We start from the raw sequence: 13,497 nt of genomic DNA on the forward strand, positions 1-13,497 counted from the left end.
CTGTTAAATTGTTCCTTCAGTAGGAGCTTGCATGGCAGCTAAAACTCCAAAAATACATGGACAGACTATTTCTGTAAACATAACACAAACATATTTTGTAAGTTGTCAACAGATGTTGGAATTTTGTTACTTAGATGACTTTGTTCATTCCAGGAGTCTGTTAATCTTTCTCCCAATAGCTAGTCTCTTCCCATTACGTTTTTATTTTCATATGTGTACACAAACTATTAGTGGATATATTTGTACAGAACTTCTCCATATATTTGAGAGTGATAGAGGATGCTTCTGACATTATCCCACAATGTGTGCCAGGGTCGGGTGCAAGAACCTTAATTCAATGACTTTGCATATTTCCCTCCAGTTTCTTTCCCACTACCCACCTTACAAGTGGTTGCTTTGACAATAACGCTGAAATAAGCCGGGAGGCTTGTACAAATGTTACCTGTTATGAGCATGTCAGTGGTCCTCTTTAGGCAAGATATTACTAGTATTATAAAATACAAACTTACGAATAACAAGTAAAGATTGTTTCATGCTATTGCTCAGCAGGAATTCAGTCAGTGATGGGCTTGTGCCACTTAAACTTCAGGAAACTCTGAAATGCTGTTAATTTTAAAGAATGTTGGACAATAAGACATAACCGATACTTCTTGATTTGTTTTTAAGTCAAAGATCTATTTTTTAAAATGTAATACGGATCCTAGTGAACCTACATGGTATCTAGTTAGAAACTTATTTTCCTTTCTGTTTTGCCTAGGTGTTGAAAAAAACTCAGATTTGGAAAGCTGAATGGGATAAACATGAAGAGTTTGAAAGCAAAGTTCAGAAAGAGTGATGTAAGTACTCCAGGGCTCGCTCTGGCTGAGTAATATTTGTTAGTTTGTATTGTGGAAACAATCCCCCACTCCCAACTAGATAAAGCTGTAGGTTAATCAACTACAGAGAACAGAAGCATTTTCCAAACACTAATGTAACAGGAGAGTACAGTAGGTCTCTAAACTGTTTCTGTTTTGGAGTGTAATTCTCAGTTACACAGGCTAATCAGAATTGGCCACATGCCTCTCTTAGGACATTAACTGGCTTATGTGAAAATCTGCATGTGTGTGGGGTCCACCAGTCTTCTGCCAGATAGGGCCCTTTCACAAATCTTGACCCTGTACCTGGAGCTTAGTTTATCCTGTTAATAGTTTTAATATCAAATAATGTTTCTATTTAGGCATTTGTACCATTATTATCACTGTGGAATCTGAACACTTAACATAGAAAACTGTATCCAGACTGTAACAGAGTGGCAAGGTCTGTAACCCCATATAGGGATAAGTGGCTGTCCTGTTGGTTACCCTGTTAGCAGGGGTTCTGGAGCCTTGCATAGAGCTGATAAAGCAGACATGGCTAGTTAATTCCACCAGTCAGAGTAGATGCTTGCACCTGCCTCTCATACAGGGAAATAGGGGCAGGGACGGGGAAGTCCTCCAGGGTTTGTCAAACCCCAGAAAGAGCTGCACTTGGAGAGAAACCTTAGGCTGAGTTCCATATTTTGTTTGAGTTACCAGTAAGATTACCAAGAGAGGGGTGAATTTGACCTCATACAATGTGTGGATTTCTTCTGAAGCAGTGGGAATGCCACCTGTGTACACAGTCATTCAGTATGGCTGGCTAATATTCACTGTGTTCTGATGCAATAAGTTTTTGTGGCATTTTGTGGCGTGTGGAATGTATGTCCATGAAGCTGTCATGTGTTTGCTTGTAGGAAGTCTTATTAGTTGTGTTGTAGCACACGCTCTGTGGCATGGCAGCACTGAATTGTCTTACAGATAAAATGAAAGTGACGCAGATAACTCTTGACATGTATGCCATATGTTTGACCCTCTGTCATCTTTTGGGTGGAACACGTAGCAACACTGATCATACCAATGAGGAGGAGGACCGGAATATCATACAAGACAATTTGGACAACCTTGTAAACTGGAGTAATAGAAATGGGATGAAATTGAATAGTGCACAGTGCAAGGTCATGAATTTGGGGACTAACCACAAGAAATTTTGCTATGAGCTGAGGGGGGCATATCAGTTGGAAGTGGCAGAGGAGGAGAAAGAGCTGGGTGTATTGGTTGATCATAGGATAACTATGAGCCAGCCACCAGTATGATGCGGCTGTGGAAAAAGGCTGATGCAGTCCTCGAATGCATCAGGTGAGGTATTTACAGTAGTGATAGGGAAGTGTTAGTACTGTTATACAAGGCTAACTGTATAACACCAGTTATACAGTTGGAATACTGGAATACTGTGGGCAATTCTGGCCTCCCATGTTTAAGAACGATGAATTCAAACTGGAACAGGTGCATAGATGAGCTATTAGGATGATCCGAGGAATGGAAAACCTACCTTATGAGAGGAGACTCAAAGCTTGTTTAGCCTAACCAAAGAAGGGGAGATATGATTAATCAACAAGTTTAGGCTTGAAATTAGATGGATTTCTAACCATCAGAGGAGTGAAGTTCTGGAACAGCCTTCCAAGGGGAGCATTGTGGGCAGAAAACTGGCTTTGAGACTGACCTTGCTAAGTTTATGAAGAGGATGGTATGATGAGACAGCCCACAATGGCATGTAGCTGATCTGTGACTGCTAGCAGCAAATATCTCCAACGGCTGGTGATGGGACACTAGATGGGGAGGGTTCTGAGTTACTACAGAAAATTCTTTTCCAGGTGTTTGGCTGGTGGGTCTTGCCCGCATGATCAGGGTCTAACTGAGCACCGTATTTGGGGATGGGAAGGAATTTTTCCCCCAGGTCAGACTGCAAGAGACCCTAGGGTTTTTATTTTGCCTTCCTCTGCAGTATAGGGCAGGATCACTTGCAGGTTTAAACTAGTGTAAATGGTGAATTCTCTGTAACTTGAAGTCCTTAAATCATGATTTGAGGACTTCAGTTGCTCAGCCAGAGGTTAGGGGTCTATTTGCAAGAGTGGGTGAGCGAGGTTCTGTGGCCTGCAAAGTGCAGGAGGTCAGACTAGAAGATTATGATGGTCCTTTCTGACCTGAAAGACTCTGAGTCCGTATTAGAAATATGAAATCTTTCATATTCCAACATTAAATAATCTGTGATTTCAGTGTATTTATGCTTTTATGTTTTTTTTCTTTTGAAAATAACATGCTGCTTTGAAATAAATGGCATACAGTGGTCCTTTACCATAGCTAATTCTCTAAACAATCTGTTCATACAACAATTAACTTGGAGTTTTGTGAACAAGCTACGGCATCAGTGCAGCTTGCTTGAAACGAAGGTAAAATGGATTGGAGCAAATAGTGTTTTAACAGCAACTTTGTCTGGCTACTCCAGGGTGTAACCAGGGCAGATCCTCAGTGTAGACAGAACCTAGATGTGAAATTAACAGTTTCGCTTTTATGCATTGGAAGCCTCATAAATCCATTAAGTATATAAGGGCGGGGGTTCCATTGCATGTGCAATATTTTAATATAGAGATTGTCTCATGGGCTGCTTCTCCCCCATACTCTGACACATTGCAGTAGAAGTGTATATTAAGCTGGCTTTTAATGCAGTTTAATACAGTAGCACCTCAGAGTTACGAACACGTGTTACAAACTGACCGGTCAACCGTACACTGCATTTGGAACTGGAAGTACACTATCAGGCAGCAGCAGAGATAAAAATGGAAAAAGGCAAATACTATACAGTACTGTGTTAAACATAAACTATTGGGGGAAAAAAAATGAAGGGAAAGCAGCATTTTTCTTCTGCATAGTAAAGTTTCAAAGCTGTATTAAGTCAATGTTCAGTTGTAAACTTTTGAAAGAACAGTAATGTTTTGTTCCGAATTAAGAACATTTCGGAGTTATGAACAACCTCCATTCCCAAGGTGTTCATAACACTGAGATTGTGCTGTAGCTGTGAATAAGGAGGAAAAGTCAGTGTGATCTGACCAGCCAAGTTCTCCGCGGACCACAGCTTGGGAAGGTCTGAGCTAAAGGTAGTATTCATTGCAGGCAACTGCTGTGCTGACTTTGTGTGTGAACATTGCTGGTGACCATACTAAGATGAAGGGAGAGGAAAGCTCTTTCTGAAAAGGCCTGTTTGGTTGCTATGCTTAATTTGGGCTTTTGGAATAGACTGAATAATATAAACGTATATAGAGATTTTTGTGGTGATGTTGTTATGGTTTTGTTAATCTGCGACTGAGATGGGACAGTCATGGTACTGGTATCCCAAGAAAAAAATCACTTGTCCAGAAGGTCCATTCTTCATATTCAAAACTTTAAGTGTCTTCTAATGTAAAAATGTTTAACTTTTTATCAAGCTGCCAAAAATCTCAAGTTTTACAGGGCTATAACTGGATCAGAAATTCCAGATTTAGGTGGAAAGGACACAAATTAAAAAATAAACCTAGCCTAAGTATGTAGGAAATAGTATTTAATTCTGGAGATGGCTTAATTATTAAGAGTGAACGAAGTGGCCTGATTTACCAGTCATCTTCAAAGGCTTTTGATTAGCAGAATACCTTCTAAGTAAGCATGTCATGCCACAAAACCCAAACCACTTGTTTCATAGCCAAGGAAGTTTTTATTCTTTTGAAATCTCTGTTAGAACTTAGGCAACACGCTATGATCAGTAACGATCTTAGCTTTACTACTCTAAGTGAACTGGAGTTTTGGGTAGACATCTGTTTGGACACAAAGACTGGGAATGATGTCCTTAAATGTATGAATACCCATAGTAACTTGCACACGCAAACCTGTTTGTTCTCACTCTTAGGTAGTTGGCTGGATTTGCCATCCTAGAGCAAAGGTCTGCATGTGTGGCATGCATAACATTACTAGATATCAATGTAGGCAGTCCATCATCGGTGTAAAGCAGTTTACACAGGGTATCTCTTTCTACCTCTCTTGGCAACCCCCTCTCACCTCTCAGCACAACTGAGTAGAGGAAGAAAGTATAAGATGCTGGATTCCTTAGCACTTCTGACTGTTATCAAGCTGTGCTATATAGCAGCTGTTGCCACAAAGTCCCATGAAGGCTGTTAGGAGTATCAGAATGTAGATCCCAAAAGCCCCTAATCTAAGATCAAGACAAAAAGTGTATTCTTCCCTGAACAGTGAGAAAACTAGTTTAAGAGCATAATTTCATAGGGCCAACAGGAGTTGCTGAATACTGTACTTTCATGTGAGATAAAGGAGAAGAATTCCTTTTTTTTCTTTTTCTGGGTAGGGATAAACAAAATGGGCTGTCCTTAGCCATAGTTTGGTCCCCTCTTCTACTCACAATCTGATATGGTATTCTCTGTATCTTCTTGGATAAATCAGAATAAATAGACTAGTCACAGGCTTGGGTGAAAGGAGACAGGAAGGGCCAGCATCAAGAAACGAAGCCTGTAAGCCTTGTTAAGAGTGTGAGTAGACTGGGTGCTTTGTTATACTAGGTAACTTCACCCTGTGCAGAAGGCCAGAATAAATCTGTGCACTATTATGGTGCGGCTGGGGTGTTGAGTGGTGGTTCACCAGTGGTGTGTGCATGGAAAGGAACCAGGGTGCACACACTATGTGCTCTACAGCAGGGATCTCTGATTTTGCTTCAACTGGTTCTGAGTGCACAGAATTAAGGAGTAGTTGCAGGATACATAATTAAATGAATCCAATAGTCATGCTCCACAGCAGTGTCATGGAGAGTTTGCAGCTGTCATGCCTACCTATAGGCTGGGGTAATGGGGAGAGTTGTGCTGCAGCCTCTCCTCCTGACCCTGAACTTGGATTGCACTACCCAACTCCTCTGTGCTTCACCTGCATATATCCCTCTTACTCGGGCTTTGTGCATGCACATCTCTCCCTCTTGGCATTCTTAGCTTGGTCATTCAAAAATTCTTCTGGGGGGGGCAACTATTGCCTGATGGACATGTGTAACTGGAGTGGAGGAATGAGACTGCCTGTTCCGCCATGAATGGGTATTGTAACTAACCTCTATGCTTTGACATGAGGATATGTTTTGTGGGAGATGGATGGGTGGGGGAGAATGATCTATTTGGAAATCAAGTAGTGGGTAAGCATGCTGGGGATCTGTGGACAAAACCATAAAAATCATACTGAACAAAACACTCAACTGTTTAGTGCCAGGGGCTGTATCTGCACCCCTCCAACCCCCGCCCTGTACAAAATCCACTGCTGGCAACAGGTACTCCAGGAGCTGGTGACCTGAAAGGATTACAGTCTTAACTGTTACTAGGTAATTTCACCCTGGCGGTCCCGGTCGGTTTGTTTACCTGCCACGTCGGCAGGTTCAGCCGATCGCGGCTCCCACTGGCCGCAGTTCGCCACTCCAGGCCAATGGGGGCGGCGGGAAGCGGTGTAGGTCGAGGGATGTGATGGCCGCTGCTTCCTGCTGCTCCCCATTGGCCTGGAGCGGCGAACCGCAGCCAGTGGGAGCCACGATTGGCCGAACCTGCAGATGTGGCAGGTAAATAAAGCGGCCCGGCCTGCCGGGGCTTTCCCTGAACAAGCGGCGGACCGGCTTTGAGAAGAACTGCTCAACTACACACTCGGAGTGCCCTGAGGTGGTTTAGGGCATGGCTACACTTGCAGATGTAGAGCGCTTTGAGTTAAACCGGCCTTCATAGAGGGCAGTTGGGAAAGCGCTGCAATCTGTCCACACTGACAGCTTCAAGCACACTGGTGTGGCCACATTTGTGGCACTTGCAGCGGCATTGAGAGTGGTGCATTATGGGGAGCTATCTCAGCATGCAAGTGACTGCAATGTGCTTTTCAAATGGGAGGGGTAAGGTGTAGTGTGACAGGGAGTGTGTTGTGTGTATGTGGGGGGGGGGAGAGTGGGGTTTTGGGGGGCTGAAAGCATGTCAGCATGCTCTCTTGTAAGTTCAAACAGCAGCAGACATCCCCCTCCCCCCCGCCTCTCTCACTCACAGTATTCCACACTAATGGCTTGTATGCTGGCTGTCAGAAACGGAGCTTTGAAAGGGCATTTCCGCATTCCTACAGGAGTTCAAAACAATGACAAGAGTGGCCAATTGACTTAAGGGAATTATGGGACGTTTCCGGAGGCCAATCAGAGTGCAGTAACGCAACACCTCGTTCACACTGGGCGTTGTTTGCTGCGCCTTGGCTACTTTATTCCTCTCACCGAGGTGGAGTACCAGCAGCGCTGTAGCCATGGAATCAGAGCACTCTGTGCCTTACCAGTGTGGACGGGCAGTGAGCTAGTGCACACGGGGCTCCTTTATTGGTCTGTAACTCGCAAGTGTAGCCAAGCGCTTAGCTTAGTACACTTCGAAAGTGCCTTGGTGCACATTAGCTCAGTAAGAGCATCCACATGAGGAATTAGTGCAGAGTAGTTAGTGCACAACAGCTACTGTGGGCTTTTTTCCCATGTGGACAAGCCCCAAGTCAGCTGATGCAGTTAAATACTGTTTCAAAATTTGCTTATGACCCAGTTGTGTCCCTGTAAATGGGCTGAAACCTTTGATTTGGCTATTGTAGTGTAACTTCAAGGGGAATGGTCAAGTAGGTAGGACCCCTATCTAGTGGTGAGGTGTGTGCATTCATAAAGATATTTTAATTAAAGAGCGTTGGTGAAAAGTTAGTGTTTGATTAACTCTTCCCTCGCATCCCCACTATGTTGGTATCCAAACATTGTTATTGCTCTAATGCATCAGAAAAAGGGAAGAGCTAGAGTCTTCATAAAATTCTCAAGGGGCCCTGCTATTGTCAGTCTATTTTACATGGAAAGCGCATGGATGCTACAATAATGGGCAGTGTTGTTGTAGCTCTGTTGGTCCCAGGATATTAGAGAGAGAAGGTGGCTGATATATCAGCAAAGTGGGTATGGTCATATCTTTTATTGGACCAACTTCTGTTGGGGTGAGAGAGAAGCTTTCAAGCTTACACAGACCTGAAGAAGAGCTCTGCATAAACTCAAAACTTTTTTTTTTTTAAACCAACTTCTGTTGGTGAGAGAGACAAGCTTTTGAGTTTATGCAGAGCTCTTCTTTGGGTCTGTGTAAGCTTGAAAGCTTTTCTCTCTTACTGGACCAACTTCTGTGGGTGAAAGATATGACCATACCCACTTTGTCTCTCTGTTATGAGCAGCAGCACAAAATTTGAAGAAATAGATGGATTCAAAAGAAGCAGGATGTGAAACTAGCCAGTCTGTTTTTAGCCCATGCTAAATAAAGTATTAAAAAAGCCCTTAACAAAAATTTCTTAACAATTTATGTAAAAACATGATTTTTGAGCATGTGTCCCTTCTTAATTTTAAATCAAAACAAAGCTCAAAGACATGAGTTTGGAAAAATTGCAAAAAAATTATAATAAATGTCCAATTTATTTGGTTGTCCTTAAAAGGAATTAAATGTCATATTAAATAAGGTTTTGAAAATTATAGTAGTAAACTAGCTGTCTGTTTTTACTGTGATGCATTATATCATTTCTGTAAATAGAAACGTCCTTTTAGCACCAGTCATTTTTTTATTCAGTCACTTTTTTTTTTTTAAAAACTTGGTTTTGTCCAGCTCACAAAGTTGTCAGAGCAGAAAGAAAGGAATGGATTTATTTTGAAAGTGACTGGTTCCGTCTGAGTAATAACATGAAATGGCAAAGACACTTTGGAGAGGATTAGGTTTTGTTTGTACTTAGAACAAAAGGCATTCCTATGAATAGATTCTATGATGTTGATTACAGAACAAAGTGTGGCTTATTTTATCAGATGTTTGGGTTCCCCTCCTCTGTAGTTTAGGGAGTGTGAGAACAATGCAGGCTGAAGTCCATTGTTTTGCATGCAAAGAAGGTTCATCTGTGAGCTCTGACCAGATTGGTAAGGTATTAATTTTTATTTCAGTATCAAAGGCCCTAATCCCCAAGGGGCTGCTGTAACTCTAGACTGGGAGGCAAGCAAGCTCCCAGCTGAGCCCAGAATTCAGGAGGCACAGAGATGGCATAAAGCCGTGTTTTACTATCTGCTCCCTACAAGCTGCACCTCTTGAGCTATATCTTCTGCATTGTATAGCTCAGACCCCTTTTAAAGAGCATAAACCCTTCAGAAAATGATGGTTTAGGTACCCTCCTTCCCAGCCCAGCTCTCCAGGGAATGCTTTATGCTCATCGGTGGTGAGTAGAATTTTCAGACCTTAATTTCAGGACACATTTTGTTACTAAGAGCATCCTCAAATCTCCAGAGCTATCTAAGTGCTTCTGTGGAGGGGGAGAGGGGAACAGTTTGCTATGTTGATTTCATAATGGATAACTGCCTTTATTTCAAAGGGGCAAGAGGGCTTCAGGCTTGAAAAGGCAGATTTGTTGGGTAATGTGAGGTCTGTCTGAGTGACAGATGTTTATGGTGAACCTGTCTTTCGTGTGTTGGTTGTGAGGTAGGTTAAGAAAAAAAAAACACCTTATTCATCTTGTTTTTCTTTTTCATACAGATCTGTAACAAAAGTAACACTTGTACTGCTGTTAGATCACTGTATGTATAAACATAAAGGATGAAATGGTGTAAGCAAAATAGACTAAAGTCATTTATTACCAAAGAGGTCACTGGTTTTCCATATAAATCTTGGGATCTGTAAGATTCCAAAACACAGCTTTTTAATGAGAAGTGTGACAAAGTTCCTCCTCTACCTTGGTGGGACCTGCGCTTATTGGTAGATTTGCTCACCTCAGTGATCTTCCCCACAGTCTGGGTCAACTCCTCCTGTGTCTGATCAGGAGTTGGGAGGTTTGGGGGGGGACCCGAGCCCGCCCTCTACTCCGGGTTCCAGCCCAGGGCCCTGTGGTTTGCAGCTGTCTATAGTGCCTCCTGTAACAGCTGCATGACAGCTACAACTCCCTGGGCTACTTCCCCATGGCCTCCAAACACCTTCTTTATCCTCACCACAGGACCTTCCTCCTGGTGTCTGATAATGCTTGTACTCCTTAGTCCTCCAGCAGCACACCCTCTCACTCTCAGCTCCTGGCACCTCTTGCTCCCAGCTCGTCACACGCACTTCCTCTCCTCTGGCTCACTCCCACCTGACTGGAGTGAGCTCCTTTTTAAACCCAGGTGCCCTTATTAGCCTGCCTTGATTGGCTGCAGGTGATCTAATCAGCCTGTCTGCCTTAATTGGTTCTAGCAGGTTCCTGATTACTCTAGTGCAGCCCCTGCTCGGGTCACTCAGGGAACAGAAAACTACTCATCCAGTGACCAGTATATTTGCCCTCTACCAGACTCCTGTACCCCACTGGTCTGGGTCTGTCACAGAAGTTAATGTCAATCTAATTTATTTGTAAACCCAACTGAAAATATCACCACAACCCAACCATAGAAGGGTCAATATCTTGAATTGTCTGCAGAAGCAAACTTGTAACCAATGTAGATCATGGAGTACAGTATAGGTATAAAATAGCTGTTGGAAAGCAAGTTGGCCATCTTATTCTGTTATTAGCTTAGCTTTCTGAATAGTCTTCAGGTATGCTTTTCCTGAGACTAAATGTCCATATCAACTCTTTACAATTTATGCATCTCAGTGTGACGCTTTCTACAAATTAGCTCATTAAATATTTTGTATCTTTTTTTAAAATAGTCTTCAATTAAAAATGAGTGGATTTTGTACTGGTGAAATCCCCAATGAATGAAATCCTCTATCCTAACTATAGGAACAGGGCGGCAGCAGCAAGACAATCTTCCAGCAGATGTTGCCATACTGGGATCTCTCAGTCCAGATGCTTGTGTATTTAGCTAGCCTATGTGATCTTATTAAAAGTCCTTTTCTCCCTTCCCTACTTTTGTTTGTTGTGTTCAGTTTGTGTCTTAAATTTGATTGTTAGCTCTCCGAGGTAGGGACTGGTTTCCTTTACGTCTGTACAGCACATAACATGATGGAACCTGATCCTGATTTGGGACCATTGGGTGGTATTGCAGTGCAACTAGTAAAACATAATTTGAAACTTGAGCAGTGCCTATGGCTCTGGAAACATCTGAGTAGTTTTATTCACAAAGCATTGCCCTTTACTGCATGTAACCATTGCAGAGTAACTACACTGTTCACAACCTGAACTGTGCAGATGCTATGATAGAGGCAAAGGAATTTACACAACTGTGGAAATGACCCCATTAGGGCAGATAGGTTGGCATTTGAACATATCAGCTTTTTCTGGTTGCATGTGGTTGCTGCTTCTTACTCATCTACTCTCAGTAAGGGAGCAGATGAAGTATTGAAACCTCTTAGGATTCTTGTAATCTTTGGTAGCCTGCCTGCTCACCAAGAGGCCTGATTCAGGGTCCTTTGAAGTCCGTGGAAAAACTTAACCATTGACTCCACTGGGCTTTGGGTCACCCACCATGAGTGACACATTGGCCCCATGAAGTCAGTGCTAACACTTGCATTGACTTCATCTGGCCTAGAATTCACCCCAGGTATGGAATGGAACTGCATGTTGCAGAGAAATCCATTGCGGTTGAATGGGTGAGTTGGGTGGTTATTGAGCTTTGTGGCTCTTTTTATGGCTTGCTTTCTTCATTACTGACAATGCACCATCCCTCTTAAATTGGAAATACAGGAACATTTCAGCATGTTTGTCCTAACATGCAGTTATCAGATGTACAATTCATGCCGCACAGGGAAACAGACCAAAATGCAGCACTTAATGGTCATAGACAATATTGTGAAATACATTGTGTTGCAAACAGATTCTGAATTACAGTTCTGAAAACAGACAGGTAAATAAGAGAGGAAATGGTGGTGTGGGGGTCTGGGAGACCGTTATCTAGAAGTTGTTAGATTTCTAACAATATATTTGTTTTTAAAGGTTAATTCTTAAATGCTTTTGTGATAAGGGGGGGGTGTGTGTCAGTTAAATGAATTTCCTTGTGTTTAGTAGGGATGTTAAATGTTAACTGGTAAGCATTAGGCTTACGGGTTAACTGACTTTAACTGTTAACACCCGGCTGTGCCCCCCCGCACTCCCTGACGGCTAGGCCTGCCCCAGCCCCACTGCACCCGGACCGCGCCGCGCCAGCACTTGGTCCACCAGCCGACCCCAGGCCCCATCTCGCTGGCCAAAGCAATGCCAGCCCCTCCCTCTCCCTTTAATCGGTTAACTGTTTAAATGATATAATTCTAGTAGTTTAAATGGTTAACTTTTAAAATGATATTTACAATCTTTGTGTTTAGGGACTGGGGGTCAAGCTTTCTATAATTGCTCTTGCGGTGGCAGAAGGGTCTGAGCCGACCCTCCTACATGTGTTTTGCCTTTCATGGTCACTTCAGAAAGGCTGTGGACTCCAACTGTCCTAGGGCATCGGCTGCTGCTTGGACTGACACATACTGACTGCCTCAGGATACTAACTCTTTGCCCACCCATTAATGTTCCTGCCCTACTTTCTCTTGGTGCGGGCATACTATCACTTCTTGTTTTTGCTGGTCTTGTCTCCTGCCTCTGTACACATTAACCCATGGTGACAAGCAGAATAAAGGGTGGGTGTGCTCTGTGCTGTTACGCTTTAATGGGTGCAGAAACTGCTATAGGGCTGGAAGCTGCACCAGGCTTGCTCTGAGATAGCTCCTGTTTCGGGCAGTAAAGAACATGGTTCTTCAATGCAAATGTGAAGTCTTTTGCTTTTAAACTAGAAGTTGTTTTATTTAGACTCCTTGTTTGCAAGCCCAGTCTTATTGTAGCTAGATTGCTGTGGTGGATATTTAGCATGCATGTTGTCAGGAGACAGGTCTCATCACCACCATGTTTGTGATGAGGTTCAGTTCAGTGAAGTACCACATTTATAGTTACCTGACAATACACAGCTGCACTACACATCAATAACTTTATTTGTATTTATTAAGATATGGTAGTATGCAGAAAGGATGTTGGATTTCAGCTGGTGATGCTCATGGTTTCGAACTTGACTTCCTGTTGTTGCCATGATTTTTCATGCAGTAAGGGGAGGTTAAGGTGTAATGTATGTAATGCTTGTTAAAGAGAGATGCATTTCATGATACAGGCTGGAGATTAACGTGTGGGCAAGCAGGCATTGTGCAAGTTTCTTCACAAACCTGTTCAATTGCTCCTCTGCCCTTTCCCACTAGGAGATTGTCAGTTTGTGGTAGGTTTGGGGTTTTTTGTTTTTGTATTTTTATTGTGGCCACATGTCCAGAAACTAGAGACTGGGTCAAGGCTACTAAACCCACATATTTTATTTATTTATTTATTTATTTATTTATTAGTTTCAGTTCAAACTCTTGTTTAGGCAACAAGGAGGAAAACATGATCTAATAATTAGAACAGGAAACAGTGTAGATGTAAGCTCAATTGCAAACTCTGTCACTGACTGGTATGACTTTGAGCAAATCACTTAGCGTCTCTTTGGTCTGGTCTGTAAAATGGATAATACCTACTTCATGAGGCTTCATTCATCTAATGCAGTGGTTCTCAGCTTGCAGCCCAATCAGCACACAGCTGTGGCCCATCCGACATCCTCAGGGCCATACAAATAGTGTATATATTGTGT

At 42.7% G+C, this 13,497-nt stretch overlaps 1 protein-coding gene across 5 annotated transcripts in view; it reads left to right on the forward strand.

The window, feature by feature from the left end:
• The window catches only part of RAI14 (retinoic acid induced 14), a 159,488-nt gene that overhangs the window by 52,046 nt on the left and 93,945 nt on the right, over nucleotides 1-13,497 (forward strand). For all 5 annotated transcript variants that reach the window (XM_039544733.1, XM_039544734.1, XM_039544732.1 and 2 more), the window contains one exon: nucleotides 758-836. In XM_039544733.1, coding sequence (XP_039400667.1) covers nucleotides 801-836 — 36 coding nt within the window. In that variant the 5' untranslated portion in view covers nucleotides 758-800. The remainder of the gene's footprint in view (nucleotides 1-757; nucleotides 837-13,497) is intronic.

This window comes from Mauremys reevesii, linkage group 6 (genome assembly GCF_016161935.1).
Source record: "Mauremys reevesii isolate NIE-2019 linkage group 6, ASM1616193v1, whole genome shotgun sequence".
In the NCBI taxonomy this organism is placed as follows: Eukaryota; Metazoa; Chordata; order Testudines; family Geoemydidae; genus Mauremys; species Mauremys reevesii.